The sequence below is a fragment of the Miscanthus floridulus genome, chromosome 18 (assembly GCF_019320115.1).
Source record: "Miscanthus floridulus cultivar M001 chromosome 18, ASM1932011v1, whole genome shotgun sequence".
In the NCBI taxonomy this organism is placed as follows: Eukaryota; Viridiplantae; Streptophyta; class Magnoliopsida; order Poales; family Poaceae; genus Miscanthus; species Miscanthus floridulus.
In genome coordinates, this window is record NC_089597.1 from 124,418,041 (window position 1) to 124,444,378 (window position 26,338).

Genomic DNA, 26,338 nt, shown 5'->3' on the forward strand with positions numbered 1-26,338 from the left:
AAGGGTCGGGAAGGAGAATCAGGAGTTGGGTATTTATTTTGTTTTCCTGGATTCTCATTAGGAGGCCAGCAAGATAAATAGAAGTAGATGAAAAGCTGCAGGTGGCAAGTAAAAGCTGAAGAAGCTGATCCCTGTAAAATCTGATTCAACAAATCTCATCCATCGAGCGCGCGATCGGACGGCTGAGGCTATTTTGAGCGACGTGGAGGGTGGTCCTGCCGGAGGAGCTGGCCACTTTTTGGCTTTGAATTCTAGATGAACCAACCCTCCAGCTCTAACGTGTGGAACTGGCCAATCTTCATTCAGGAAGAAAGAGATTAGCTTAACAAGGTTATTCCACATGTCAAAGGATAATATATGGAATCATGGAGAAAGAAAGACAACACAGATCCAGCCAAGGGAAGGAGTGTTCGGATCTAGGGTTGGGATGAAGGGGGGCACCTTGTGGTCGGCCTCCGAGGCATACGCGAGGGGCGAGTGTGCGACGGCGAGGAGGAGGACGGCCGCGAGGAGGAGCACGCCGCGGCAGAGCATCTCGGCGGCGGCGAGATCTGCGCGGTGGGAGGCGGCCGCGAGCGTGCTGCGGGGTGTCTCAGTCTCGAACGAGCACGAGCTGCCTAGCGTCCGCAGTGTAGAAATGCGGGGTTGGCTCTTTGGGTGGGTCCCACAATGAATTATTCATATGTAAATAATAAATAATACAGTACAAAATTTTATAATTATTTTTTTATAGATATATTTACATATACAATAACTAAAACAACTACAACAGTTTAAAATTGCAAAATTGAACCTTTAAAAATGGGGAAAAATTTTAAATTTTAAAAAATTAAAATCAAAACTACTAAAATAATTTTGAGATACCAAATGATCTCAAATGAAAATTTGATAAACATCAAACTTGTAGAGGTCATGAAGATCTACAACTTTTATTTTGGTCATCTTGTCATTTGACAAAATTTGAACCTTTCAAATTTTAAATTTTAAAAAAATGACAAGTTCGAACCAAAATTTGAGACCCAAAATGATTTCAACATAAAAAGTGATGAATACCAAAGTTGTTCAACTCATTAATATCTACAACTTTTATTTTAGTCATATTATTATTTGACAAAATTTGAACATTTCAAATTTGAAATTTTAAAAAACGACAAGTTCGAACCAAAATTTGAGACCCAAATTGATTTCAACATAAAAAGTGATGAATACCAAAGTTGTTCAACTCATGAATATCTACAACTTTTATTTTGTTCATTTCTTTATTTGATAAATTCTTAGCACACATTGTTCACTAATCTTACACATGTCTCATATAGTTTACAAAATCTTACGAGAGATGTGTCATATTTGTGAACAATGTGATTACCACTTTGTCATATGAAGAAATGACCAATACAAAAGTTGTACATCTTAATGAGTTATTCAACTTTGGTATTTATCACTTTTTCAGCTGAAATCATTTGGGGTACCAAAATCTTGTCTGAAGTTGCATTTTTTTTAAATTCAAAATTTAAATTGCTCAAACTTTATATATATATATATATATATATATATATATATATATTGACAAAACCAACAAAATAAATTGATAGAGAATGATTTTAGAAAATTTTAGGAAAAAAATTATTAGATTTGGAGTTAGTATGAGGAAGAAAAACTAGTTACAAGGTTGATCCATAGATTAAAAAAAGAAATCACACTGTTCACTAAAATCATGTAAGGATCATCTAGAACAATGTGATTTCTCTTTTTAATCTGTGGGTAAACTTTGTAACTAGTTGTTCTCCCTAATACTAACTCCAAATATGATGGTTTTTTTCCTAAAAATTTCTAAAATCATGCTTCAGCATTTAAGTTTGATCAAACTTGGATGTGACAATATTTTACACATTTTAAAATTTGAAATTTAAAATTTGACAAGTTCAAACCAAATTTTAAAACCCTAAATGATTTCAGATGTAAAAGTGATGAATACAAAAGTTGTTCAACTCATCAAGATCTACAATTTTTATTTTGGTCGTCTTGTTATTTGACAAAATTTGAACCTTTCAAATTTAAAATTTTAAAAAATGACAAGTTCAAACTAAAATTTGAGACCCAAAATGATTTCAACATAAAACGTGATGAATACCAAAGTTGTTCAACTCATTAATATCTACAACTTTTATTTTAGTCATCTTATTATTTGACAAAATTTGAACCTTTCAAATTTAAAATTTTAAAAAACAACAAGTTCAAACCAAAATTTGAGACCCAAATTGATTTGAACATAAAAAGTGATGAATACCAAAGTTGTTCAACTCATGAATATATACAACTTTTATTTTGGTCATTTTTTTATTTGACAAATTCTTAGCACACATTATTCTCTAATCTTACACATGTCTCATATAGTTTATAAAACCTTATGAGAGATGTGTCACATTTATGAAGAATATCATTACCACTTTGTCATATGAAGAAATGACCAATACAAAAGTTGTATATCTTAATGAGTTATTCAACTTTGGTATTTATCACTTTTTCAGCTGAAATCATTTGGGGTACCAAAATCTTGTCTGAAGTTGCATTGTTTTGAAATTCAAAATTTAAATTGCTCAAACTTTTCATATGTATATATTGACAAAACCAACAAAATAAATTGATAGAGAATGATTTTAGAAAATTTTAGGAAAAAAAATCATCAGATTTGGAGTTAGTATGAGAAAGAAAAACTAGTTACAAAGTCGACCCACAGATTAAAAAAAGAAATCACACTGTTCACTATGATCATGTAAGGATCATCAGAACAGTGTGATTTCTCTTTTTAATCTGTTGTTGAACTTTGTAACTAGTTGTTCTCCCTTATACTAACTCCAAATGTGATGGTTTTTTTTCTTAAAATTTCTAAAATCATGCTTCAGCATTTAAGTTTGATCAAACTTGGATGTGACAATGTTTTACGTATTTTAAAATTTGAAATTTGACAAGTTCAAACCAAATTTTAAAACCCTAAATGATTTTAGATGTAAAAGTGATGAATACAAAAGTTGTTCAACTCATCAAGATCTATAACTTTTATTTTGGTCATCTTGTCATTTGACAAAATTTGAACTTTTCAAATTTAAAATTTTAAAAAATAACAAGTTCGAACCAAAATTTGAGACCCAAAATGATTTCAACATAAAAAGTGATGAATATCAAAGTTGTCCAAGTCATTAATATCTACAACTTTTATTTTGGTTATCTTATCATTTGACTAAATTTAAACCTTTCAAATTTTAAAATTTGAAAAAAGACAAATGGGCACTGCAGGGGCGGCTGGTGATTGAGCCGCCCCTACAGATCAACCCCAACTGTAGGGGCGGCTCAGGTTACCAGCCGCCCCTACAGTGACATCTGTAGGGGCGGCTGGGCTGCTAGGGCCCGAGGGCGCCCACTGTAGGGGCGGCCCCAATCCCAGCCATCTCTACAGTAAAAATGCTCCCGTTTCTACAGTTAGAATCTGGCGTAGTGAGTCTTTTTTCATTAAAAAAAAGAAAATAGGACATGATTGGTTGCTTGGATTTTTCTTGACTAGGCCTACGGGATGTGACTTCTGCTTGTTTGATTTGTTGCACTAGCACTTGGGCTTGCTCGTCAACTGCAAAAGGGGTTCTCCAGCCTAACTCCAGGGATACAAGGATAGTAGCCGTTTCTCCGATGCGAGTAATTAGCCATCTAATGATGCTATTCATGCATTACTAGCCCATATTAAATGATATTAATACTTTTTATTAATATTAAGAGCAAGAAGATAAATTAAGAGCTACGGAATAATAGTTGCACATAGTGGCCCCGTTCGGCTTACCCATATCCGACTTGTTCGGCTTATTTTTTCAGCCGGAACAGTATTTTTGTCTCACAATATTTTAGCCAGAACAATGTTTTTCAGCCAATTTCAGTCAAGATTCAGCAAGCCGAACGGGGCCAGTAAATGTTAGGATGATAACTGTTTATGTTTTTTTATCTCACTCGGGCCGTCCTAGTGTAAGCAACTAAACAACTTCTTGGGGTTGCCTGATTTCGTGCAAACAACCAAACACCAGAGCATGCGCTAAGCCTTGCTACTTAGAGCATAGTTCCTAGATGCGAGCTAGGCTAGGTTCATCCGCAAACCGGTCACGTCTTATAATGTATATATACATATATAACAACAATGTGCTAGTTTTTGTCCATTTGTGAATACATACTGTAAGTAACATGAAACAAGTCATTCAAGCATTAAACATAAAGTACGATTATTATTCATACACGACATGATGACGCAACTAACAGGAGTACTATTATTATTTGGTACGCATTATTCATACATGATACACAATTATGCAACTAACAGGTACAAGAAGACATCATCATAAGAACATATATTGGTTTACTAGGAAAGCACTCTTTGGTTGAGCGCACCTTATGGCATATCACATGCCTCCTCCCCCTCCACCGCCGCCACCACCGCCGCCACCACCACCTCCTCCACCCAACAAACGTCTCAATGCAATGTGTTGTTGTAGGAGCAGTCCTCCCCCTCCTTCTGCACCGCTGCCTCCGTCTCCACCAGCATGCCGACAACGAAGAAGAGGAGGACGAGACGTGGGGTCCTCTTCCTCACTGGCACCGTCATTCTCACCTGACACAAACTCACAGTATGTGTTGCCTATCACTGCTATGCGTGTTGAAGGTGGCCTGCACGACGGGCTATTTATAGGCTGGTGGAGGAGGTGGGGGGATTGCAGCCATGAAATCTACCATTCTCTTTGTTTTTTACACCAAAATTCATTCCCTCCTTCGCCCAGGTTGCCTCCTTCGGCAAGCCGTCCGATGCCACAGCGTTGTAGGCCACGTTTGGATGTCTCGCTGTGCCTTTCTTTGCTTGGCTGGGCATCAAGAGACACCGTTTGGTTGGTTTGCTTCCAGCTTCGGTTCTTGCGCTTTCCAGAATTCCGTCGCCAACACAAGCAAGCCAAAACTGCTCTCCGCAGCGGGCAAGCCTGGCTTTGTTGAGTGAGACGAGGCTAGCTGGCCATGCAAATCAACCAAACGCGCTGACGCAGTTCAGAGACCATGTGATGCGTGCGTGCGTGCGTGCGTGTGCGTGTGCGTGTGTGCGTGTGTGCTCTGCAGTTCAGAGACCATGTGATGCTTTCAGTGGATGGAGCAAGCAGAAATTAGGGCAGTAGCTGAGGACGAACAGTGTGATGATCTATGGTGCTGCTGACGCCTGCTCTGATGGAGAGGACGGCCTCTGTTTTTAGTGTTTGTCGCCTTGACAGCTTTCTATCATGAGAAAGAAACGGAAGAACAAGGCAATGGAAACGAGAACATGTCTAAGCCTAGGCGGCTAGGCTGGCTCTGATGCACAGAAATAAGGTGACCGAAACATGAGATTCAGTGACACGGAATTGCAGAAACATGCGGCTATAAACTCTGCTTTTCCACGTCAAGTACTGAACTTTCACGCCGTTGGCTCGAACTCGGAATGCATAACTTGATGTGTTGGGATGGCACAATCGCAAGGTCCCTTTCTTGGTCAGAAACAGCCGCCGAATTTGCTGTTTTCCCAACCAACTGAAGTTATTCTTCCTCCAAACGAACAAAAGATGCTCTGGAACTTAACCATCAAGGGACACATACCAGAAACCTGCAATTTGCAGCATGGGTAACCTTCACCTTATCTCTCTGAAAATCTGAACTGCATCAATCTTATGTATTGACCATCATTAATCTCGCTGACACGTGTTATTACTGAAATTTACGCCTAACCAGTAGATGTGCATCGATCGCATGGCACAGTGGGGACCTCACAGTCAAGTGTATGTCACCTTTCTGTTCATTGTCACACTGTATTTCTCCCCCATACTCTGATGCTAGTCCTTTTCATGTTCCTGCAATGAAGTATGTCATAGGAGTACATCATAGGCTGTTTCCACTTTCCAGGGCGTCCTGCATCTCAAAGAGGCACACTATTGGTACGCACTAACTGCTACGGCCAAACCTTGCTGGTCATTAATAAACAGAAAAAAAAAGTAAAATATCTCCATGGGAATATATATTTCCAAGATTAGCAATATATAGAAACATGAACATTCTGAACAGTCCAACAGACCCTTGTACAAGTACACACCAATATGAGTGTGATAAGCATTTCGGCGTGGCTATTGATTATGGTTATATGATGCCACATACTATTTTCTGTTTAATACCAACAACGAAACATGTTCCGCTGGAGTGATGGACAAAAGTTCTATGAATCTAGCTAGACATTTCAGGTGGCCTCAAACATCAATTTCACATCACCATAAATACTTGACCATGTCATCAGTCATAATAAAGAGCATTAAAACTTATACAATCTGCTATATCTCAGACTGCATGAAAAACTTCTTTTTGCTAAATCTGCATGCTCTAAGAAACAGAATGTAGAAGAGAATTGTGTGTTAATATCAGACATGCTCTTAGTCTTATTCCCCCCCCCCCCCCCCCCCCCCCCCCCCCCTTATCTAGCTCAGACAATGAAAATGAGGGCCACAAAGTCAAGCACACAAGAAAAGGTGCCGAATATGTGTCTCTGGACTACAATTCCTCCTGCCTGCCACACACTGCTGATTTTCTAGGTTTACATTATTGAAGCCAGTGGCATTCCTTTGGAATGCATTCTATGCCTTATTTGGTGCAAATGGGCAGTCACTTTCTGAAGTTAAAATCAGCTATCGAAACTCAAAATTAAACTGCTTACCATCCCAACTGATTTAAGGGGAAATTTGAACAAGTTTTCAATCCAACACAGAAATGCAGAATCAATTTAATTCAGGCATTAATAGAATCCACAAAATTCATACCATCCTGACTCCAGACAGATCCAAGTATCCAACCACTTATATTATAGAACCAATATCAAGCTGCCAGAGGTTGTGAAAAAAAGATCATCAATACATCATGATCATTTTGACCTCAAGCTTTGGTTTATCAGTTAAACCGGGAAGAGGAGTACAAGCACAAATTCTAGCAAATTTCTACACAGGTTTTTGTCGAGGTTGTGAAAAAAAGATCACTTGACATTTTTTTTATATATAAAAACACTTCTGGCCTTCTGGCGACTTAGTGCCAACAACAGGCATCATAGCTCTGAAAAGTTGAAGCTACCAAACCGAGCTCCTATTTTTCCATGCTCAAATTGTGTTCCTGTAGTCCTGTGCACATCCATCCAGGCGTCCAGCACCTAATGGTAACGTGATTTGGTGCAAGAAAAAGGGCGACTTCTCATTTCCATTTGTACTCATGGACCCCTAAAGCATCCCAAAGAATCAATCCAGACGATGTTGCTACAACAGGTGGCATGCAGCCATGCAGGGGCAGGCCGATCAATCTGATAATGGCCTGCTCTTTTTTTGCATAAAGCTACAAGCAAGTACCTGTCTCTCTGCTTCAGCTCGACTGTACCTGCTCATGTGCTGAACTAAAATACTTCTATTAATATATCTTATCTGTAGGGGCTTTGGCCCCTCCAGTTTCCTCGAAAAAAAAATACTTCTATTAACTTCCCTCAGCTCTCGTGGGGGCAAATATTGCAACCAAAGCACTTGACTAAAGATTAGTTTTGCTTTACATTGTGACGTCGATGTCCATGCCTTGGTTACATGGAGCCGTCAAGGAAAATGTCATGAAGATGTGGCTAATTGGGTATGAGCCGTGCTTTGTGTACTAAAAATCTACAGGTAGATCTAAAAAGGACACTGGAGAACTTTATGAATCATCACTTATGACAGTGGATAAGTATGAAACTAATGCAGGAGTACTCTGTACAGAAGATCCTAAAAACAAGATCTTAGTTAGATAGTTGGAATTTATTGCGCATTTTTTTTAATGATAGCATGTCTAGATAAGACCAACCTGAATGGCTGCAAACATATGATATCTGCCATAAATTATCATGTAATTGTTGTTGGTTCCTCGAACTGTTCCATGTCCTAAGAAAAATATCCTTGGTAACTGTCCACTGTCCTAAGAAGTGTGTCCATTTATTTTCTTATTATGACATGATCGGGGAATATAGGAGCATATTTGGAACATTATCATGAACATTGATAGGGACAATTCTCCAGATTCACGATCTCATACATACTATACTTTTTTTTTCTCGAATACGCAAAAGATTTACGTATCATTGTAATTAAGAAGAAAAGGGGTTTAACCATACACACGACACGCTTCTAATAAGCGCCCTAGGAGGTCTTACAGTTTGACTGGACCTTCCTAGTAGACTGTTTCAAACTTCGATATTACATAAAAGTAAACAACCGAACTACGAGCTGCGCAGTAACCAACGGAGCTGTGCGTCTCCGCTAATGGCCGCGCGACTCTGCTCCGTCATCCGAGAAGAGCCTTGTACCAATCGGCAGTGGCCGCCGGGAATAGCTCGTCCAGTGCTTCCACTTCGCTCGACGTCCAGTTCCTTGCGAAAAAGTCATCGTAAGCTCTCTTGGACGCGGATGAGATTGGACCTGCTGGCGGTGCAAAGCCCATCTTCCGCATGAGGAGCACCTCGCCCCGCTTGGAGATCGGAATGTGCGCCAGCGGCTGAGCGGCAATCCGTCTGCTCCGCTTTGGCATGGGTTGCCCTCTGGTTGCCACCTTCTGCCTGGGTGGGCTGGCGATTAGAGGCGGCATTCGCTCGAGCTGCACCTCCTCAGTGAATCGTGCGAGCCGTCGTGCAGCTTCGCGTGGTGTGGGCGTCGCGTCGCTGGGGGTGGTGCAACCCTCTGCGACGCCGGGTGCTCCCGCTCGTGGTGGCGTGAGTTGTGGCGGCCCCTGCCCTGGCGACGTCAGAGACAGGTCTGTCGTCCACTGAGCAGCCGTCGTCGGGGAACAGGTGGCCGCCATCGGTGCCTCAACCTCCCGCGGGGCTGCCGTAGCAGACAGACACTCAGGCGTTGCTGCTCTCATTGGCCGGCTCACGACGAGCGAGGCGGCGAGCTTCTCCAGCATCGGGTCGAAAGAGATGACCAATGCGGGGCCCCGCACTCACGCACAGCGCCAGCGCCACCAGATCTGGCTCGGGGAAGCTTAGTGCAGCAGTATAAGTAGGTGCCTTGCCAGCGTGGTCGGCAGGCACACCCGTGCCGATCTCCTTCGGCTTAGTCTTCCGTCGCCGATGTTGTCGTCGTCTCCCACCGGCGCCCCCCACGGCCCCCGGTGCGGTACCCCTCGCACTACCGCGTGGCGCGTGCTGGGAGGACGTAGGGTCGACGCGAGCAGAATACCGAGGCAGGTCGGCACCCACCGCCGCCGAGGTCGAAGCAGTCCTTCGCCTGCAGTCCTTGACGAGGTGGCCGAATCCGTGACAGCGCAGGCAACGCCGTGGCAACCGACAAGTCGCTACTCGGTGCGAGTAGGAGAGGCAGTTGAAACATCTGCCGTGAAGCTCTGCCGGGATCTTCTTGACCTGTGAGAGTTGCCCTTGGCTGGGGCGCGGCTCCATCTACGCAGCAGCAGCAGATCCTGAAACCTGCCGGGGGAGAATCTCACGCCACCCATCCGTGTTGGGGGCGGAGACCCGTCCACGATCGCCGAGGCGTTGGCGGGCAGGGACACGGCCGTCCACTGGCCGCACAGGCAAGCTGTTCAGCAACTGCGGGTGTGGCCGGCTGCGCTTCCTCCGCCTACGGCCATGTCCCTGTCGGTCCCGCTCAGCACCAGCACAGCCGTGCAAAGGCCCTGCTCCGCGGCGCCCCAAAACTGCGGTTGAACGAGTGTGGCGGCGCACGGGGGACGGTGAGGCCGGCATCGCCGGGCGACGAGCGGCCTCCAGGTATGTCGTGGGTTGGTCGTCATCGGTCTCCTCGTCGTCGTCGTCGTCCGCCCACCGCCGGCTCTTCGAACGCCCTCCCGAAGAGCAACCGTGGAAGAACAGTGCCGCGGCTAGCGAGAGGGAGGAGGTTGAGGCGCCCAGCGACACCGTGACGGTACCCCCGGGCCCGGCCGTGGCCGCGGCATTACTCGCATCCAGCCCCAGCGGTGGAGGGGACGCAGCGTCATAGGTGGCCCCCTCGGGCGCCAGCGGCGCGGCCGTGGTGGCTGCCGTGGCGGCGTCCTCGTCCCCGGGAGGCGCTCGCGCGGTCCTCGCGGGAGGAGGCGGCGGTGGAGCGGTCGATGCAGTGGCGGTCACGACGGCTGCTTCCGGGGTCGGTGTCGGCGGCAGCGCAGGTGGCCGCGGAGGGGCCGCTGAGCCCGCGGATCCCGCGTGTGCAGGCTCGACGCCGGTGGTGGCTGCTGCAGTGGTGCCCGACATCATCGTCGGCGTGGATGGAGTGGCGGCAGAGCCCGAGCTCGACGGCTGCGGCTGCGTGGAGGGCCGCGGAGGGGCCGAATCGCCGGATCCAGTGGGAACGGGCTCGGATCCGCCGCCGGCAGCTCCCGACGCCGGCATACTATACTTAAATAGGGAATCCCCACTAGCAGATTTTTCTATGATTTCGTAAAGCCACGTCATCTGGGAGCACGACCACAAGTCACTAAGAGCAGGCGTCTCTCCATTTCACAGGTCACTATGCAAGCTGTTCCTATGATCCTATCTGACCCTTTGTCTTCTCCGCTTCCCCTTCCTGAAACGTCTCCTGCGATGCTCGATCAGGCTCAAACCAACCACTTGAGAGTGCCGCGCCGATCGAGCGCGTGGCGGCGGTTACGACTTAGGAAGCCTTGCGCGAGGGGAGTGAGATGAGATAAAAGAGCACGGCGAGCACGTAGGCAACCACGAACGCAGCAGCAAGCATGCTCCACGCAACCTGTACTGTACATACAGAAAACATATATGTATCATTGCAGTGTCAGTCTGCAAGCATGCATATGATCATCGTGTATTAAGTATGTTAAGTAAAGGCACTGTTGCAGATCCCTGGTCTGGTTCCCTTCCCTCCCCGCAGCAGATGAGACGTGAGGAAGTTGTAGATGATCTCCCGTATCCCTTTCCAACAGCACACCAGATGAATATACAGGAGAGCAAATATCGTGGAACTCGTATCTCTTCTTCATTATAGATGGGTACATGTTCCTTTACATAGTCTTAACCCTTCAGGTGTATATTTGGTATAAGCCCACAATTATCTTAGGGTTATGGTTTCCCAACACTCTCTCTTGGGCGAATACCGCGATCAACTCATGCCTCATTAAAACTCCTAAAAAACCCTGTAGGAAAAATACGGAGAAAGGGTACATAGTGCCGTTGAATGTATTGCACTTGTTGCCTCGTTAAAAACCATTATGAGAAACTTCTAGAAAACTCATTTATGGGAAAAAGAGTACAACGATTGTCTTCAGGACATTTTATAATCTTCGAGACTATAAATTTCAGGATCTTCTGGACCCAGTAATAAGGGCAATTCAGGGGCATTCTCCCCCTGAACTCTGCAGGTCTTTCAGTCGTCTTATACGAATATCATGGATACATTTTCTGAATGTAGTAGCCGGTAAAGACTTAGTGAACAAATCTGCTACATTGTCACACAACTGGACTTTCAAGATATTCACCTCACCCTGCTTCCGGAGTTCGTGAGTATAGAAAAAGTTAGGAGATATATGCTTAGTCATATTATTCTTAATATAGCTCGTTTGTATTTGTGCAACACATGCTGCATTATCGTCATAGATAATAGTGGGGGTATCAACGGTACTAAGACCACATGACTTCTGGATATGGTTAGTCATCCGTCGTAGCCAAGCACATTCACGTGCGGCTTCATATAGCGCAATAATCTCTGAGTGGTTTGTTGACGTTGCTACCAAGGTTTGTTTGCAAGATGTCTAGGATATAGTTGTACCACCACAGAGAAAAACGAAACCAGTTTGAGATCTTGCATTGTGCGGATCAGACAAATATCCAGCATCTGCAGAGCCAACCAATCTTAGGTCCTGATTCTTCGGAAAATACAAGCCAAGATCTTGGGTGCCATTCAGGTATCTAAGTATTGTCTTAACGCCTACCCAATGTCTTCTGGTTGGGTTTGCACTGTGACGAGCTAGTAAATTCACCGTGAATGCAATATCAGGCCTAGCGCAATTCGCAAGGTACATCAGTGCTCCAATAGCACTCAAATAGGGAACTTCTGGTCCTAAAGGCTTCTCGTCATCACTTCTCGGTCTAAATGAGTCTTTGTTCTCCTCAAGTGATCTGACAACCATCGTGGTTTTCATGGGATGAGTCTTTGGCATATTAAATCTTTCTAAAACCTTTTTCGTGTAGGTAGATTGGTGTACAAAAATTCCTCCAGGGAGATGCTCGATCTGCAGGCCCAAGCAAAACTTGGTTCTACCCAAGTCTTTCATTTCAAACTCCACCTTGAGGTAGGCCCTTGCCTCCTCAATGTCATCTTCACGGCCTATGATATTTAAGTCATCAACATAGACTGAAATAATATAAAAACCCTTCTGGGATTTTCTAATAAATACACATGGAGAATCAGTATCATTAACATATCCCTTCTTCAGGAGGAAGTCACTTAGCCGATTGTACCATGTCTGGACAGACTGTTGAAGCCCGTACAGCGCCCTCTGCAACTCAACACTGTACATGTTGTGATTTGTTTTAGAATCCAGAATTTTCAGTCCATCTGGGTCTTTCATATATATATCCAAATCTAGCGACCCATACAGATATGCGGTCACTACGTCCATCATCTGCATTTTCAAGTTTAAGCCGGCTACCATAGATATTAAATATCGGAACATTATGCCACTCATAATTGGAGAATATGTTTCATCATAATCTATGTCGGGTCTCTGCTAGAACCCTTGTGCTACGAGCCTCGCTTTGTATCTCACCACCACATTGTTATCATCTCTCTTTCGAACAAACACCCATTTGTATCCTACAGGGAATACTTTGGGGGGCGTGCGAGCGACAGGCCCGAATAATTGCCTCTTAGAAAGTGAGCGCAATTCTATCTCTATTGCTTCTTTTCATTTGACCCAATCTGAGCGCTTCCGGCACTGTGCCATGGACTTTGGTTCAGGATCCTCATTAATCGCTTCCGCGAACTTAGCGACAAAATTAATGTCGACATCTGTATTCTTTCTATTATATAGTTCTCCAGATTCAGCATAATTTAAGACAATTTCTTCAATTGAATCATCCAGCTCGTCATGATTTCCCAAATTACTCGAGCCTGATTGTTCCGTTGTCCTTGTGCTATTATTTGTATTTGTGCGCACATTTGCACTAGGACTTTCACCTTCAGGATGTGTCACTGCTGGGATGACTAAATGGGAGCGTAATGTGTTCTCTTTAACAACTTGCCTTTGCGGACATCCCCGCTTGACTTGTGCCGAGTCATCCGGATCTCTCCCCCTTTTCCTAGGATTGGGCGTTTGGGTAGAATTCATGCCCTCCGGGGGTATTTCCACTCTCTCCGGTGCATTAGCCACAGGAATATACAATTTTGACACTCCTCTTATATCAGTAAACGTGTCTAGTAGATTATTGGCTAATTGTTGCAGATTTATTATTCCTTAAACTTCAAGTTCATATCTTTAGTACATGGATCAAGTGATTGAATGCTGCTGGAAGTCCAATCTATTTCTCGGCATTTTTTATTATTAAGGTACAATCCTCCTCCTAATGCCGAGAAATGTCTTCGTCGAAGATTCTATCAGCGTACCGAGCTGTAAACAGATCCCCCGTTTTAGGCTCCAAATATTTGATTATGGACGGAGAGTCATAACCTACAATATCTTCAACTTCCGGTGAGGTCTCTTAGTTATACGATGGGTGGTGATATCGGCACATATATAGCATAGCCGAATTTTCGCAGATGGGAAATCATTGGTTGTTGTCCACGCGCTAACCGGTGGGGGAAGCAGAGTGAGATGCAGATGGCCTATACTGGACTAAGGCAGCAGCGTGCAGCACTGCGTGTCCCCAATAACTGGTGAGAAGTCTGCTATCTTGTAGAAGCGGTCTGACAATTAATTTTATTCTTTTTATTAAAGATTCAGCAAGCCCGTTTTGTGTGTGCACATGGGGCACATAATGCTCTACATTTATGCCCAAAGCAAAACAATATTCATTAAATACTTTTGAGGTGAACTCTCCAGCATTATCCATCCTTATTGCTTTTATGCGGTTCTCCGGGAAGCTAGCACGCAATCGAATCATTTGAGCAATAAGTTTTGCAAAAGCGTGATTTCGCGTAGACAATAGGCATACGTGACTCTACCGAGTAAAAGCATCTATAATGTGGCAGAACCGTCCGAAATAGCACGCTTCCGGAGGCGCTCGTCTTCCACCAGACACTAAGCACCCCGAAAGCTGGCTACCTCGGACGGTTCCGTCGAGCACACCCCAAGAGAAAACTTGAACAATCCACGTTTTTCCTCCAAGATTCAATAATGAGAATGAGTTTATAATACTTAGTCTATTTCATACCACAAGAGTTTATCTGGGTGGTCCACATCACGATGACGGAGGAGCGGCCGCCGCTCGTAGCAAGTCGTTTGAGCCGGAACGAAGATCTATTTTCTCTGCTAAATATAAAGGCTTCACCGAGAGAGGAGTCGGAGCCCGAGTGGGTGTGGCGTCCGGGATTCGGTGGAAACCGGCGCGGACTCGGGTCGAGTCCACTCGGACGTTTTCTCATTGTGCCAAGAAAATAAATCCGAGTTCCCAGAGGCCCACGATCAGTGCGACAACACGAGGAATTCGTTTGTTTCCATTTTAAAAAAAAAAGGTATGTCTACAAAATTAATTGAACGAATTCAGTTTCAGGAAACACGGGTTCCTGTCACCACTTGTTTAGCGAGAAAAATAAAGTAAAATGCCATACAATTTATAGTGAGAAAAATATATCACCAAATTAATTGGCGAGATATGTATCTTTTTATAGGGCAGCATGTCTTGTTTATTTAAGTTGGCCAACGCAAAAGTTGAAGTAGGTTTCTGGAATGAAAAGAAAATAAAGGAAAACACAGGCTGACAAAAAGATGTATGTAGACTAAAATTCTGACACAAATGAACAGAAAATAGGAATTCATTTCGCGGTTAATAGTCCGGTGCGAGAAGTGATTAAGTGAATATTTGTAGTTTTGTTGTACGTTGTGATCGGATGTGGCCTAGCACTCAATGACACATTGTTTATACTGGTTCAGGCAACGTGCCCTACGTCCAGTTTGAGTCTGTCGGTGACTTTATTCCTGAACCCAGGTGCTCGAAGTTTGCTGTGGGTTATAAACGAGTGGGAATGAGATAGGGGTGTTAGAGGTCCGATCGGACTCTGGACTGAAGGGCCAAGAGTGACGAGAGCTCCTACGTGCGCTAAGTATTGAAACTTATACTCTGTGTAGCTTTAGAGTTCTAGAGCCGTGAAGCTGTTCGAGTGCTCAGAATGTCTAAAGCTAGCAGAGAGAAAAAGAGAGAGTCGGAATGATTGTTTTTTGTTGGAAGAGAGCGCATCTTTTTTATAGGTGAAAGGTATGGTCTTACAAGTTTAGACAACGAGAGAGAAAGAGAGTGTTCCCTAGTCTTGTTGCCCATGCCGTCAGGTACAAGACAGTTGATGCCCAGATGTATGTGGCAGGCTCCATCGTGTTCTTCTGATATGGCAAATATCGGCGCCTATCATACTGTAGGACAAATGTCGACGCCTATAATATTGTTTGTGTTCTGACATGTCTAGAAGGCTGCAAAGTACCCTTCTAGCATGGCCTGACAGTACTGTCCTGTAGGTGTATAGGGTACGGTCTTTGGTATTGCGGTTGACTTGAGCGCATTACCTTATCTGTTCCGCGTGACTTCTTGGGTCCTCACCGAGTGGGCGTCCCCGGCCGGTCGTTCCCAGTCGGCTCCGACCGCGCCGGTCGGAGAAGAGCCGTAAACAGAGGTTCGGTGTATTTTCGGTTGGAGAAGCGGGTTGGAGTCGGAAGCGAGCGTCGTCCCCTCCTTGGTCAGGCCTTCCGGTCGGAAAATCGGGTCGGAGTCGGAAGCGAGCGTCGTCCCCTCCTTGACCAGGCTTTCCGGTCGGAGACTGGATCGCTCTTTCTGCCTGTCGTTAGGTATCTAGGCGGCTTAAGAGTTGCGCGTCGTTTGTAATACCGTCTGCTGGGTCGAGGTTATGCTGGAAAGCCGGTTCATTAGGGACCTCGGGTTTATGAACCCGATAAATCCTGACCGACCTATATAAAGCATTCGACAGATAACTGGCAGCTTTCTATTTGTTATTAAACTATGCGAAACAAACTGAAGAAAAAATCATCTCAGGTTACACGAGCCTTTGGGCCTTTATCATTTGGAGAAAGCATATTATTCACCATGCTGCACATCAAAATTTCAAATGCTGAATCTACGTAGTCACCGAGGTCGCGTGACCCCGATGGTTTCGTACGTATCTATTATACGTATAACTTTCCACCAGTCATTACCCCGGTAAAAAAAAAGATGACCCCGGTGGACTCCGTTCAGTTGCCGAAGCCACAGCCCACAGCCGAAACATTCAACGATTCTTCTTCTTCTCCCGTCGTGGCGCCGTCGCTCTCGTCGTCCTTCCGTGATCGCAGGCTCGCAGCCGTCGCTCGGTGTTGACGGCGATGACGGACGGGCGGACGGCGCCGCCGCCACTGCTCTCCGACTCTCCGAGTCTCAGTTCCTGAATCCCGATTCAATCCTACCTATACTATATTCTACCGAGGTATAGGTAACCTAAAATCCCAAATCCTATCTCAAAATTATTTTTTGCTCCCCAATCTACAATTGCGAGATGCTTGCAGCTTATGGTTTTTTTATATTTTCAGGAATCATCTGTTCATCTCGCCACTTGCCAGCAAACATGTCACGTAAGTAAAATAGTAAATTACTGATTTTTTAACTGTGCATTCAATATCTACTTGTCTTTAATTTTGTTGATTGAATAATTTGATAGGAAATCAAAGCACAATGGATCGTTTTTTGAAAAGGAAATTAATCCCAACAAGTGATAATGAAAATGTTGATAGAGATGGAGGCACCTGAATGGAGAATCTTGATGGAGGTACTTCAAGAAGAGATCACAATGAGAATCCTGACAGAGGAACTTCCAGAAGAGATGCAAATACCAACTATATAACTCATCGTTCTTCACGAATCTCACGATATGTTGCTGGAGCCTCTTGCAAAAGGAATGATATGATTCGAGAAAGTCAACAAGAGAGAGTTGGTAAAGCAATAGGCAGTGGACAACTTAGTACTGAAATGGGATTAAATCAAGAACAATCACTTCAAAGAGCCGGTGACACTCGTTGGTCATCTCATTATAAAACTCTTCAAAGGATAAATAGTTTGTTCCCAGATATTATTGAAGTGCTCCAATATGTTGAAAAAGTAGGTCCCACTGATGCCAAGAGACGTTAAGCCCGTGGTCTCATGGACTATCTCAAGGATTTTGACTTTGTGTTCCACTTGCAGTTAATGTTGCTTATATTGGGACATGCAAATTCTTTGTCACTGTCCTTACAAAGGAAAGATAAAGACATCTTAGAGGCTATGTCAGAGGTGCAGTTAACAAAACAGAAATTTCAGCAAATTAGAGATGATGGTTGGGATTCCTTACTAAGTTCTGTGCTATCTTTTTGTGAGCAACATGGCATCCCAAAGTTAGACATTGATAGGCACAGACCAAGGAAGAAGACCAACCGCACCAACTATCAACACTACAAATCTTAATTTTCCTTTGGTATATCGGCTCCTCAAACTTGTGCTAGTTCTTCCTATTGTGGTAGCGTCGGTGGAAAGGTGTTTCCCAGTAGTGAAAATTGTGAAGACAGACCTCCGAAACCGAATCGGCGATGGATTTATGAATGATTGTGTCATTTGCTTCGTTGAGCAAGAATTTCTTGATGCAATTACAAATGATGATATCATAGTTCGTTTTCAGAATATGGATGATCGTACTCGCAGGGTGAAATTATAAGAGGTAACCACTTTTGTAAATAGTTTCTTTTGTCGCATTATGTTATCGTCACATTTATCCTTGAATGGATGCTTACTTTTTACAGTATATTATTTTTTTACGCACGGTGTTAGATTATTATCAACTATAGTTATGGCTCTAAGTCTAGTCCGACCCCAGCGACAATTTATCCTAGATTCGTCCCTGATCACAGCCAACAAAATTGGTGGAAAAAAATATATACTGTTCTTCAACTAGAACTAGAATGTATAATGCAGTCTTGGGCCATAAAGGGTTAGAGGCCTAAAGGATGCAATGAATCAGTCCAACTTGCATAAAGAGGAAGAGGAGTTTCACCTGGAGGCATATTTTTCCTTTTCCCTTCCTTTCAATTCATGTGTAGCCCACCAGTGAGCTTGTGCTGTTGAGCAGGAAGGACCCTGACAAGTGACACGTGATGGTGTATTATTCTTCTAGAGCTGTAGTGACAGTAATCGAGTTATGGAAACAGAGTACATCACGATCACGAGTTGTGCAATGATAAAGCAAGCAGCAGATCACTTTTTATGTGCTGCACTTTCATCTTCAAGTATCAATAACCTAGTAGTTTGTGCAATGCATGATCATCAGATACGACATATCCAGGTCAAACAGAAAGGATCAATGGAAACATCTCCAGGTCCATAATAATAATAATAAAAGTAGGAAGACAAGAGAAGGAGCTAGTCTGTCACCAGCAGTATAGGACAAGCAAAGTGGAAAACAAGAAAAGTGCTGCACAGAACATTTCTCAGCACCAGCACCTATAGATTAGTTTGAGAGGACTAAAATGATATCAATTCTTCTGCAATTCTTCTATTCATCGGAAGTTACAGCACCTGTGCAATCCATGATAACATATTTCTCCATTAAAGCAGGAATGTTTTTAAGTCAACATACGTGGATAAATTATGTAACTCAACATTTCAATCAAGCAGAACCATTTCTTAAATCTGGAGAAATTTCTTAAGGAGAACCACGATTATTTTCGAGTTTCTGACCATACTGCTGTCAAGCAGCGCTCATATTTCACAAGGGTGTGCTAAGAAGATAAAAGATGCAGTAACAAAAGGTTACAGGGATTCCAGGGACAGAGAGGATCTATCATATCCACAAATTGGGGGTGAACTGCGTCAGCTTCATTCTAATCATAAATCCATGCTATTTACAAGTTTGAGCCAAGATTCATGCGTCTCCCTTATTCATCTCTGAAGGCATAGCTGAAGCTTTGCATATTGGACACCAGTTCTTCTGTCTAAGCCATTCGTGAATACAGCACACATGGTACTGATGTTCACATTGCATTGTACCAATCTCTTCACCTTCCACGTATTCCTCCTGGAACATCAAGTCAGTGTCAGTCAGAATGCAGGCTGCAGAACAATAATCATCCAGTGTCCAGGAGACAGATGTTTATTTAGACAAGTAATTGCTGGGAATATGGCATTTCAAAAGGCAAACAACAAGGAGATACATTGTTGGAACAGATACTACAGGTTTAAAAATGTGTGTGTTTGGTTGAGGGTGTTGAAGACCTGAAGCCATGAGTTCTATGTGCAACTTTCCACAACATCAGTATACTTTTGTTTCCTTGGCTTGTGTGCACCCTTAGTAATTCCAATTCATCACTACATAGCCCCCCTTCCAGTTAGCCTATGCCTTCTCCGTTTGTCAGGCAAGGCACTAATGCAGTCCCTTTCTTTCCCCAAAGAAATGAGTTGAACATATGAAGCATACCATCAAGTTAAAATTACACTGCCAATTCTAAATCAGAATTCAGAACAGCAATTGAACATTGAAATACTTGAGTAAAAAAAAATACCTGACATATGCTACATTTCACATCATCTGCTGCAATCTTGTTCACATCTCTACCAGAATTTCTTCCTTCGTGTACGCTTTGGTTTACACACTTGGCAAATTGCTCTTCAGTAAGGGCAGTACTCACTGAGCCAATATGATCTTCCAAAGCAAGTAGTTCCTGAAAAAGAATATCAAAAGAGAGACAAATTACATATCAAAGAACTAAACACAAGCTTTTCCCAAGCCCCAAGGATATTTAATTCGAACAATAATAATGGAGCAAACATGTTGAAAGTAATACCTCATATGACATATTGTCGATATCCAATCTCATATCTTCGTGCTGATCGTGCAAATCAAGGCCACTTAAGAGCAGATTAGTTTCTAGCACCAGCAGTTGCTGCCATTTTTTTATTCAGAATATATCTCAGTGCAAAAGTTGGTAAAGGAGAAAACAAAATGGACATCAAGATAAAAGGACAAACCTCATAAGTCAATTCATCATCATGTTCAATCATATCCAATGCTAGCAACGCCTACATACAGTAAACATGGCAAACATCACAATTTACTCCTTTGTCGGACAAAAATCAGTATCCTTTATATTGTACATAGCTTTGATTAATTTCATCGCAAATGTTTTTTTTTTTCCAAAAAAAATGACCACTAGGGGAAAGACCTCCCCCGAGGCATTGCATTAAGAAGAGAAGCTCAACACAGGATTGAGAAAAAGAAAAGGGTCTGAAGGCCAGACCGCCCTGGAACAAGCTGAAACCGGCAAAACCCAGTTAGGGTCCCTTTGTTGTGAGACCCAGTATTTGAACCCTGTTTCACAACTGAACACCCTACCACACCACATCACTAGTGTGTTCACATCGTAAATGAAAATTTAACAACTCAGAACATGTATTAAATAAGTTACAGAAACCAACCTGTGCAATACCTTCCATGTTTACGCGCCTGTAGCCGTCTCTCTCCCCAAACATACCATGGAACATCCGTTGGGGGCTTTCCTCAGTACGAGACGTAGATCTTCTCCTTGCTGTCTGACTAGTTGAGCCTTGACGATTAGATGAATAAATTGCATGAGGTAATTCTGCATAAAAGGGTCTTCCTAATCTCTCTGGGGGAGTACCATCCGTGTGAAAATGACCGCATTCTGGATGAACGCTTGCAACAGTCTCATGCAGAGCAAATACGCTGTCCTCTCTTTCACCTGGTATCATCCTCTCCCTGGCACGCAGAGTAAAAGGTCGTCTAGTTCTTATCGAATCTGTAGGATCCTGAATACTTCTGCTATTGGTCCTTGCTGTTTGTTGAGAAGCTAATTGTTCAACAGCTCTAGCTCTAGGACCAGTACTGCCAGGATAACTAGCACGCGGCTGACTTAAATTAGATTGTTCACTTATTCCCCTTGATCTTGAAGAACTTTCTGCATCAGAAGTTCTCTTCTTTGTAACTTCGACCCTCCTATCACGGACAGAATCAGATGAAGAACATCCTGAAGGCAGAACCTCAGATATTGAAGTGCAACCAAGATTTTTTAGGCCACGTCTCTGTGCTCCAGTAATGGTAGTGCCAGGGGCAGTTGATGACCTGACACCAGTAGTTTGTAAAATATGCCGACGAACAAAAGTGGAAGCACCTTGATGTCTACCTGAATTCAATTCTTCTTTATCCTTTTGCCTATGTGCCATAGCATTCAATGCAGTATTTCTCGAATTAACTGCACGTGCAGAACTCCCTGAAGAACCAGAAACATCTAAAACTCCAAGATCATGCTCTTCTGGCAAGCTTCCTTCAGTAGTTGTTGAGGATGATGAAGCTTCTGATGTACCCTTCTGCATGTATGGATGCCCATCGCCAAATACAGAAGCTTTCTTGCCACTTTGTAGGCGTCTAACCTCAGTTCTTCTGTTACTGCTTTCAGCAATGTCTGTCTCTGCCAAAAAGGGCCGTTTTTGTCTCTCATCGCAATATTTTCTAACAGGAGCTTTTGAAGAGCTTACAGATGATGCCCTGGAGCCTGATGAATGAAATGGCCCTTGAAAATACCTTGGCTTCTCTTTATTTTCAGTGAACCGTGATTTTACAGGATTGAGAATTGAACTCTTCCCTGGCTGCTTGTTGTACTGGCTTGGCCTATCCTCATTGCTTTGATTTCTCAATGAAATGCCAGAACCTCTTCTAAGAAACCCAACTGGGGTAGTGGACCTACAGGAAGATTCGTCCATACCAAAATCCAGCAAAATGAACAGTCCAGAAGACTTCTGATAGAATTCTGCAACCCAAATTTGTAGTGGTTAGAGACAAAGAATTGGAACAAGAGGACATGAATAGACACGTGCAAGACATACCCAAAAAAAATGAAGCAGCAGCACAGCACAGTTCAGAAAAGCAAACTTAGAGAAGGCAATGCTGCCAAGCTCCAAGAGAAACAAACAATCAAGTATGACCTACGGGCACCCTATGAGAGTTACATTTACCATTATATCACGTGATCCTACACACTTAGTGTATTGTAGCAATATATAGTAAGCTCAGTATCTTCCCATATCTGATCTTCATTCACCTTTAAGAGCAAAAAGTTAAAGGACATGATAAAGTTGTGTCCACAGCAAAAACGGACTAGGGAATGTTACCCGTATGCTATAGTACTCCTGTGATCGTGTCTGTCTCCTTCCCTCCAACGGAATGAAATTACCACGACAAGGATCGAGAGGCCCATACAAATCACAGGTAGATTGTGATACAGTATAAGCAGAGCGAGAGCCATTTCTTGGGACCACATACCGAATAAAACAATTGGGGGCCATTGATCATGATAGCGCGTGGAAACATCATTCACCTATCTAGCATCCGATGCCTTCAAGTTCCCAAAACAGTCATAATTAAAAAAAAAAAACTAGTCTGCGAATGAACACCCACCAGTGCGTCGAATGGAAGGACGTTGCGATATACTGTATGGCACTACCGAAATTCTTCAATCGCAGAATGAATGCGGGCGGCCTCTGAACAGAGGACGGTGACCACGAAAATTCATTCCGCAACTCTACCTCTGAACTCTGAGACATGGGTATTACTTCCGATTTCCCGAGAGAAAACCTCCGGACATCCATCCACAAATCAAACAGGTGCACCGGACTGATGATTTGAATGAAAAGGAAAAAAAAAATCGCAACCGAGTACGCCAATCCAAAGGTGCAACCAAACCGCACCAAATAGCAGCAGTACCCAACCCAGGTCTGTACGGCCTTTTGATTCCAAAATCCCCAAATTCAAACATACCGAACAAGGAAATGATCAGAGGATTCCATCCCAACCTCTAGAACTCCTGTACTGCCTTGCCTGCCCCCGCCCCACCTGGCCACCCCCCACATCAAATCAAAGGCACCCTCCACCCATCATCGGCTCATCGCCATCCATGTAACCCGTACCTCGTGGAAGCCGAAGTCGAAGCGCAAGCAGAAGCGGCGGCGGCGGCGGCGTCGTGCCTCCCCCTCCTCGTCTCCTCGCGGAAATGGGAAGCCGGAGAAGACGGCAAGCAAACGGAGGGAGGATTTGGGCAGATCCCAGTCCCAGGCGGATTTATTTAGCCGCGTTAGCGGGTCGGGTTCGCAGGGAGGGGAAACGCGTGATCGCTCTCGCTCCCTCTCTCTCCGCGGGTTAACGGGGTGGCTCAGCCTCCACGTGGTGGCGCTGACTGGGCGCGGCGCGCACGCGTCGTCGTCGTGGACTCGCGGTGGGTGTGCCGTGCGCCCGTGACCCCGGGAGCTCACGCGCAGGCAAGGATGGATCGGAGCCGTTGGGACCGCGCCGTGATGCGTGCGGGACCTGGTTTCCCGCATCGCCGCCGCACACGGGTTAAACGCCTGCCGCCGCCGGTCGGAAACTTCAGCGGCGCCGCTGTCTCTTCTCTGACGTCCGAAGAAACGAATCAGCGGAGCTAGGGTTTCTCTGTGACTTATCCGTTTGGAATTTCATTTTTTTTAAAGATACTTCCTCTAGTTCTAAAGTGTGTTTTAGGTTCAGTTCAAAATAATAATAATCATAAAGTGTGTTTTGTATTAAACTCACAAACATCTAAATAGGTGTATATGAGAAATGAAAAACATAGCTGTCTAAGAAAAAGATAGAGTTTATAATTGTGTTTTGACGAACGATGATAGTACAAGTAGCTTTCTTGGCCAATCCATCATTTTCCGTCCTTTTGGAGTGCCCTTACATTCATCCATTCATCATTACCCATCTATCAAAATTTTGAGATGGCTCCATCACAAAAGATTCGAAAGCAAGAGTAGGAAAAGGATGCCGGCCATTTGGAGCCCGCCCTGCATTAATTAAAAACTCTGTCCCAAAATTAGAGACGTAGCAAAAAAAAAAAACATAAACTATAAGTTCTTTTGCCTTTTCTAAATATATTATATCTAAATGTATCGAAAAAAACTATGTACTCGGAAAAGTCAAATCAATTTGTAAGTTAAATGAGGGTGTACTTTATTGGAAAAACCATCCTAGGTTGAAAATTGAATGGCTTTGGTAGATGGTATCAAGATTGTAATATGAATTACTCCCTCCGTTCCAAATTGTATCTCGTTTTGTCATTCCTAATTACATAGTTTTTGTTATATTTTTAGAGATACGTTATGTCTAAATACATAATAAAAGCTATAAATTTAGAAAAGCTAAAATAACTTACAATTTGAAACGGTGAGAGTTTTTTTTGAAGTTTAAGAGTTCGAAAACAGATCAAAGACCATTAATCATTTCACGGTTGATAAATGGACTTTTTCCCTGTTTAAAAACAGAGATTCATAATTTCGTGAGTATTGGCCAATTAATAAGGTGCGTAATCCACGTCTCATTGTTCAATGTAGATGGGATATATTTCCTGTTAGTCTTGGAAATAAAGATAAGTAGGTAGGAGTTAACACGAGATGAGTTGCCACTTCTTTCTCAAATGAAACAGATGCATGGCTTGTTCAAGTCCTAATCTTACCTCTAGAATCTATTAGGCTCTGCTGGTGACCAATGCCTGTGAGAATAAAAGAGACACATATTTTATAGTACGAAATGCCTTCTTATTGACCTCGCAAAAAAAGAAAAAAGAAAAAAAGTGTTTGCTTCACACTGTTTTTTTGTGATTATATGTCTACTTCAAGGGTGCTTATATTTGGTGATTGCTGGTCTTGTGACCAGACCAAGTCCTTTTCTTTGCCATTTTTTGACCAAGGACCTGGGACAGCCCCAAGTACCAACTACCAACTGCAAAGGGGTGACATCGGCGGGCTCAATTCGATTGGAACCTTTCAGCTGTTGGAATGACAGACTAACATATACACAAGCTTCCTAATAAAAAACATATAAATTGTGTTAAGTAGGCATCGAAAAGATAGGGTTAGGTTTTCCTTTAAAGAAAGAAGAAATAAAGCAGGGTTAGGTTGAAATGAACTTGAAACAACAGACCTGGTGAACTTGAGTTGCTATGGCAGTTGTAAACTGATTTTTTTATATAAAAAAAACATGGAGTAGTTAGCTCATGCACAATACCGGGACAAGTGGCTGACCAAATCAGCAACGGCACCCTGTTCTTAATTCTCAACAAGTATCTATTGCAAACAAACAAGCAAAGAAACATACAGCCTGACAAAAGTGTATCGATCCAGTAACGGACGGCGGCAAACGGGGGAGTTCCACCATGCGTGTCTGCTGTACGCCCGTGCACTTGTTTGTTCTCTTGCAGCGTTTATTCGGACACACCGTACGTGTTAAATAAAAAAAAACAGGCGCTAGCGTTCGGACGCAGCGCCCACCTGTACGATACGAACCACACGAGCCCGTCTGATACGAGCGACTCACCCAGCCTTCCCACAGCGCGCTCGACCACGAGCGCGGCGCGTACCGACCCCCAGTCCGCCCCATCCCTGGGGCGCCACGTGCCCCATCTCCCCACCCCAGCGTGCCCCTCCCGCAGCCTCCCCCCCTCCCGGCTCACCGTGCCCCATCCCTTCATTTGCGACATGAAAACACTTGAATGCACATACGTCTGAAGGAGATAAAATATTTGGAACATACACATGCAACATAGGTGTAAAACATACGCAACATCCAGATTAAAAACTTACAACTTGCAACATGAAAACACTTACCGCAACATAAGATTGAAACAACTGAAATATTTGGAACATACTTTACAATGTGAAAACATATGCAACGCTCATATCATAACGCTTTCAACATACGTCTGGAACAAATAAAATATTTTGAACAAACACTTGCAACATGTCTCTGGAACACTTGCAACATATGCAAATAACATCTCCAATCTACTTTTGTAACATCCATATGAACACAGTTACAACGTACCTTTGAAACGTTTGAAATACTTAAACATGCACTTTGCAACATAGGGGAGGGGAGGACTGACCCGGTCGATCTAGCCGTCGGAGTGGGGCCGGCGGCGAGCGACCACCAGCAGCATCTGGCCGCGCTCGTGGGTGCCCTTGGCTCGGTCGGGGACTACCCCAGGCGCCCCGGCATGTGCGCCCAGCGGCCATCAGCAGGGGTAGCGG

The 26,338-nt window shown here is 43.7% G+C and overlaps 1 protein-coding gene across 4 annotated transcripts; it reads right to left on the bottom strand.

Moving 5' to 3' along the window:
* Nucleotides 1–18,906: 18,906 nt before the first annotated feature.
* Nucleotides 18,907–26,338, bottom strand: LOC136520765 (uncharacterized). 4 transcript variants are annotated; one of them, XM_066514420.1, is made up of 7 exons: nucleotides 22,409–23,096; nucleotides 22,253–22,338; nucleotides 20,699–22,047; nucleotides 20,252–20,302; nucleotides 20,068–20,166; nucleotides 19,786–19,944; nucleotides 18,907–19,301 (listed from the first exon to the last, which is right to left on the bottom strand). In XM_066514420.1, exons 3-7 carry the CDS (start codon nucleotides 21,998–22,000, stop codon nucleotides 19,149–19,151), a joined length of 1,764 nt encoding a protein of 587 aa, XP_066370517.1. In that variant the 5' UTR covers nucleotides 22,001–22,047; nucleotides 22,253–22,338; nucleotides 22,409–23,096; the 3' UTR covers nucleotides 18,907–19,148. The 4 variants fall into 4 exon arrangements, with proteins under 4 accessions (XP_066370517.1, XP_066370514.1, XP_066370515.1 ...); XM_066514417.1 differs by lacking the exons at nucleotides 22,253–22,338; nucleotides 22,409–23,096 and adding an exon at nucleotides 26,194–26,338; XM_066514418.1 differs by lacking the exons at nucleotides 22,253–22,338; nucleotides 22,409–23,096 and adding an exon at nucleotides 23,204–23,358.

Coding starts and splice junctions, on each gene's coding strand:
- LOC136520765 (XM_066514417.1), bottom strand. CDS start 26,323: ATGGCCGCTGGGCGCACATGCCGGGGCGCCTGGGGTAGTCCCCGACCG. Junction 20,167..20,251: donor ATGATGAATTGACTTATGAG/GTTTGTCCTTTT, acceptor AAAAAATGGCAG/CAACTGCTGGTGCTAGAAAC. Junction 19,302..19,785: donor TGAAATGTAGCATATGTCAG/GTATTTTTTTTT, acceptor TTGATGTTCCAG/GAGGAATACGTGGAAGGTGA.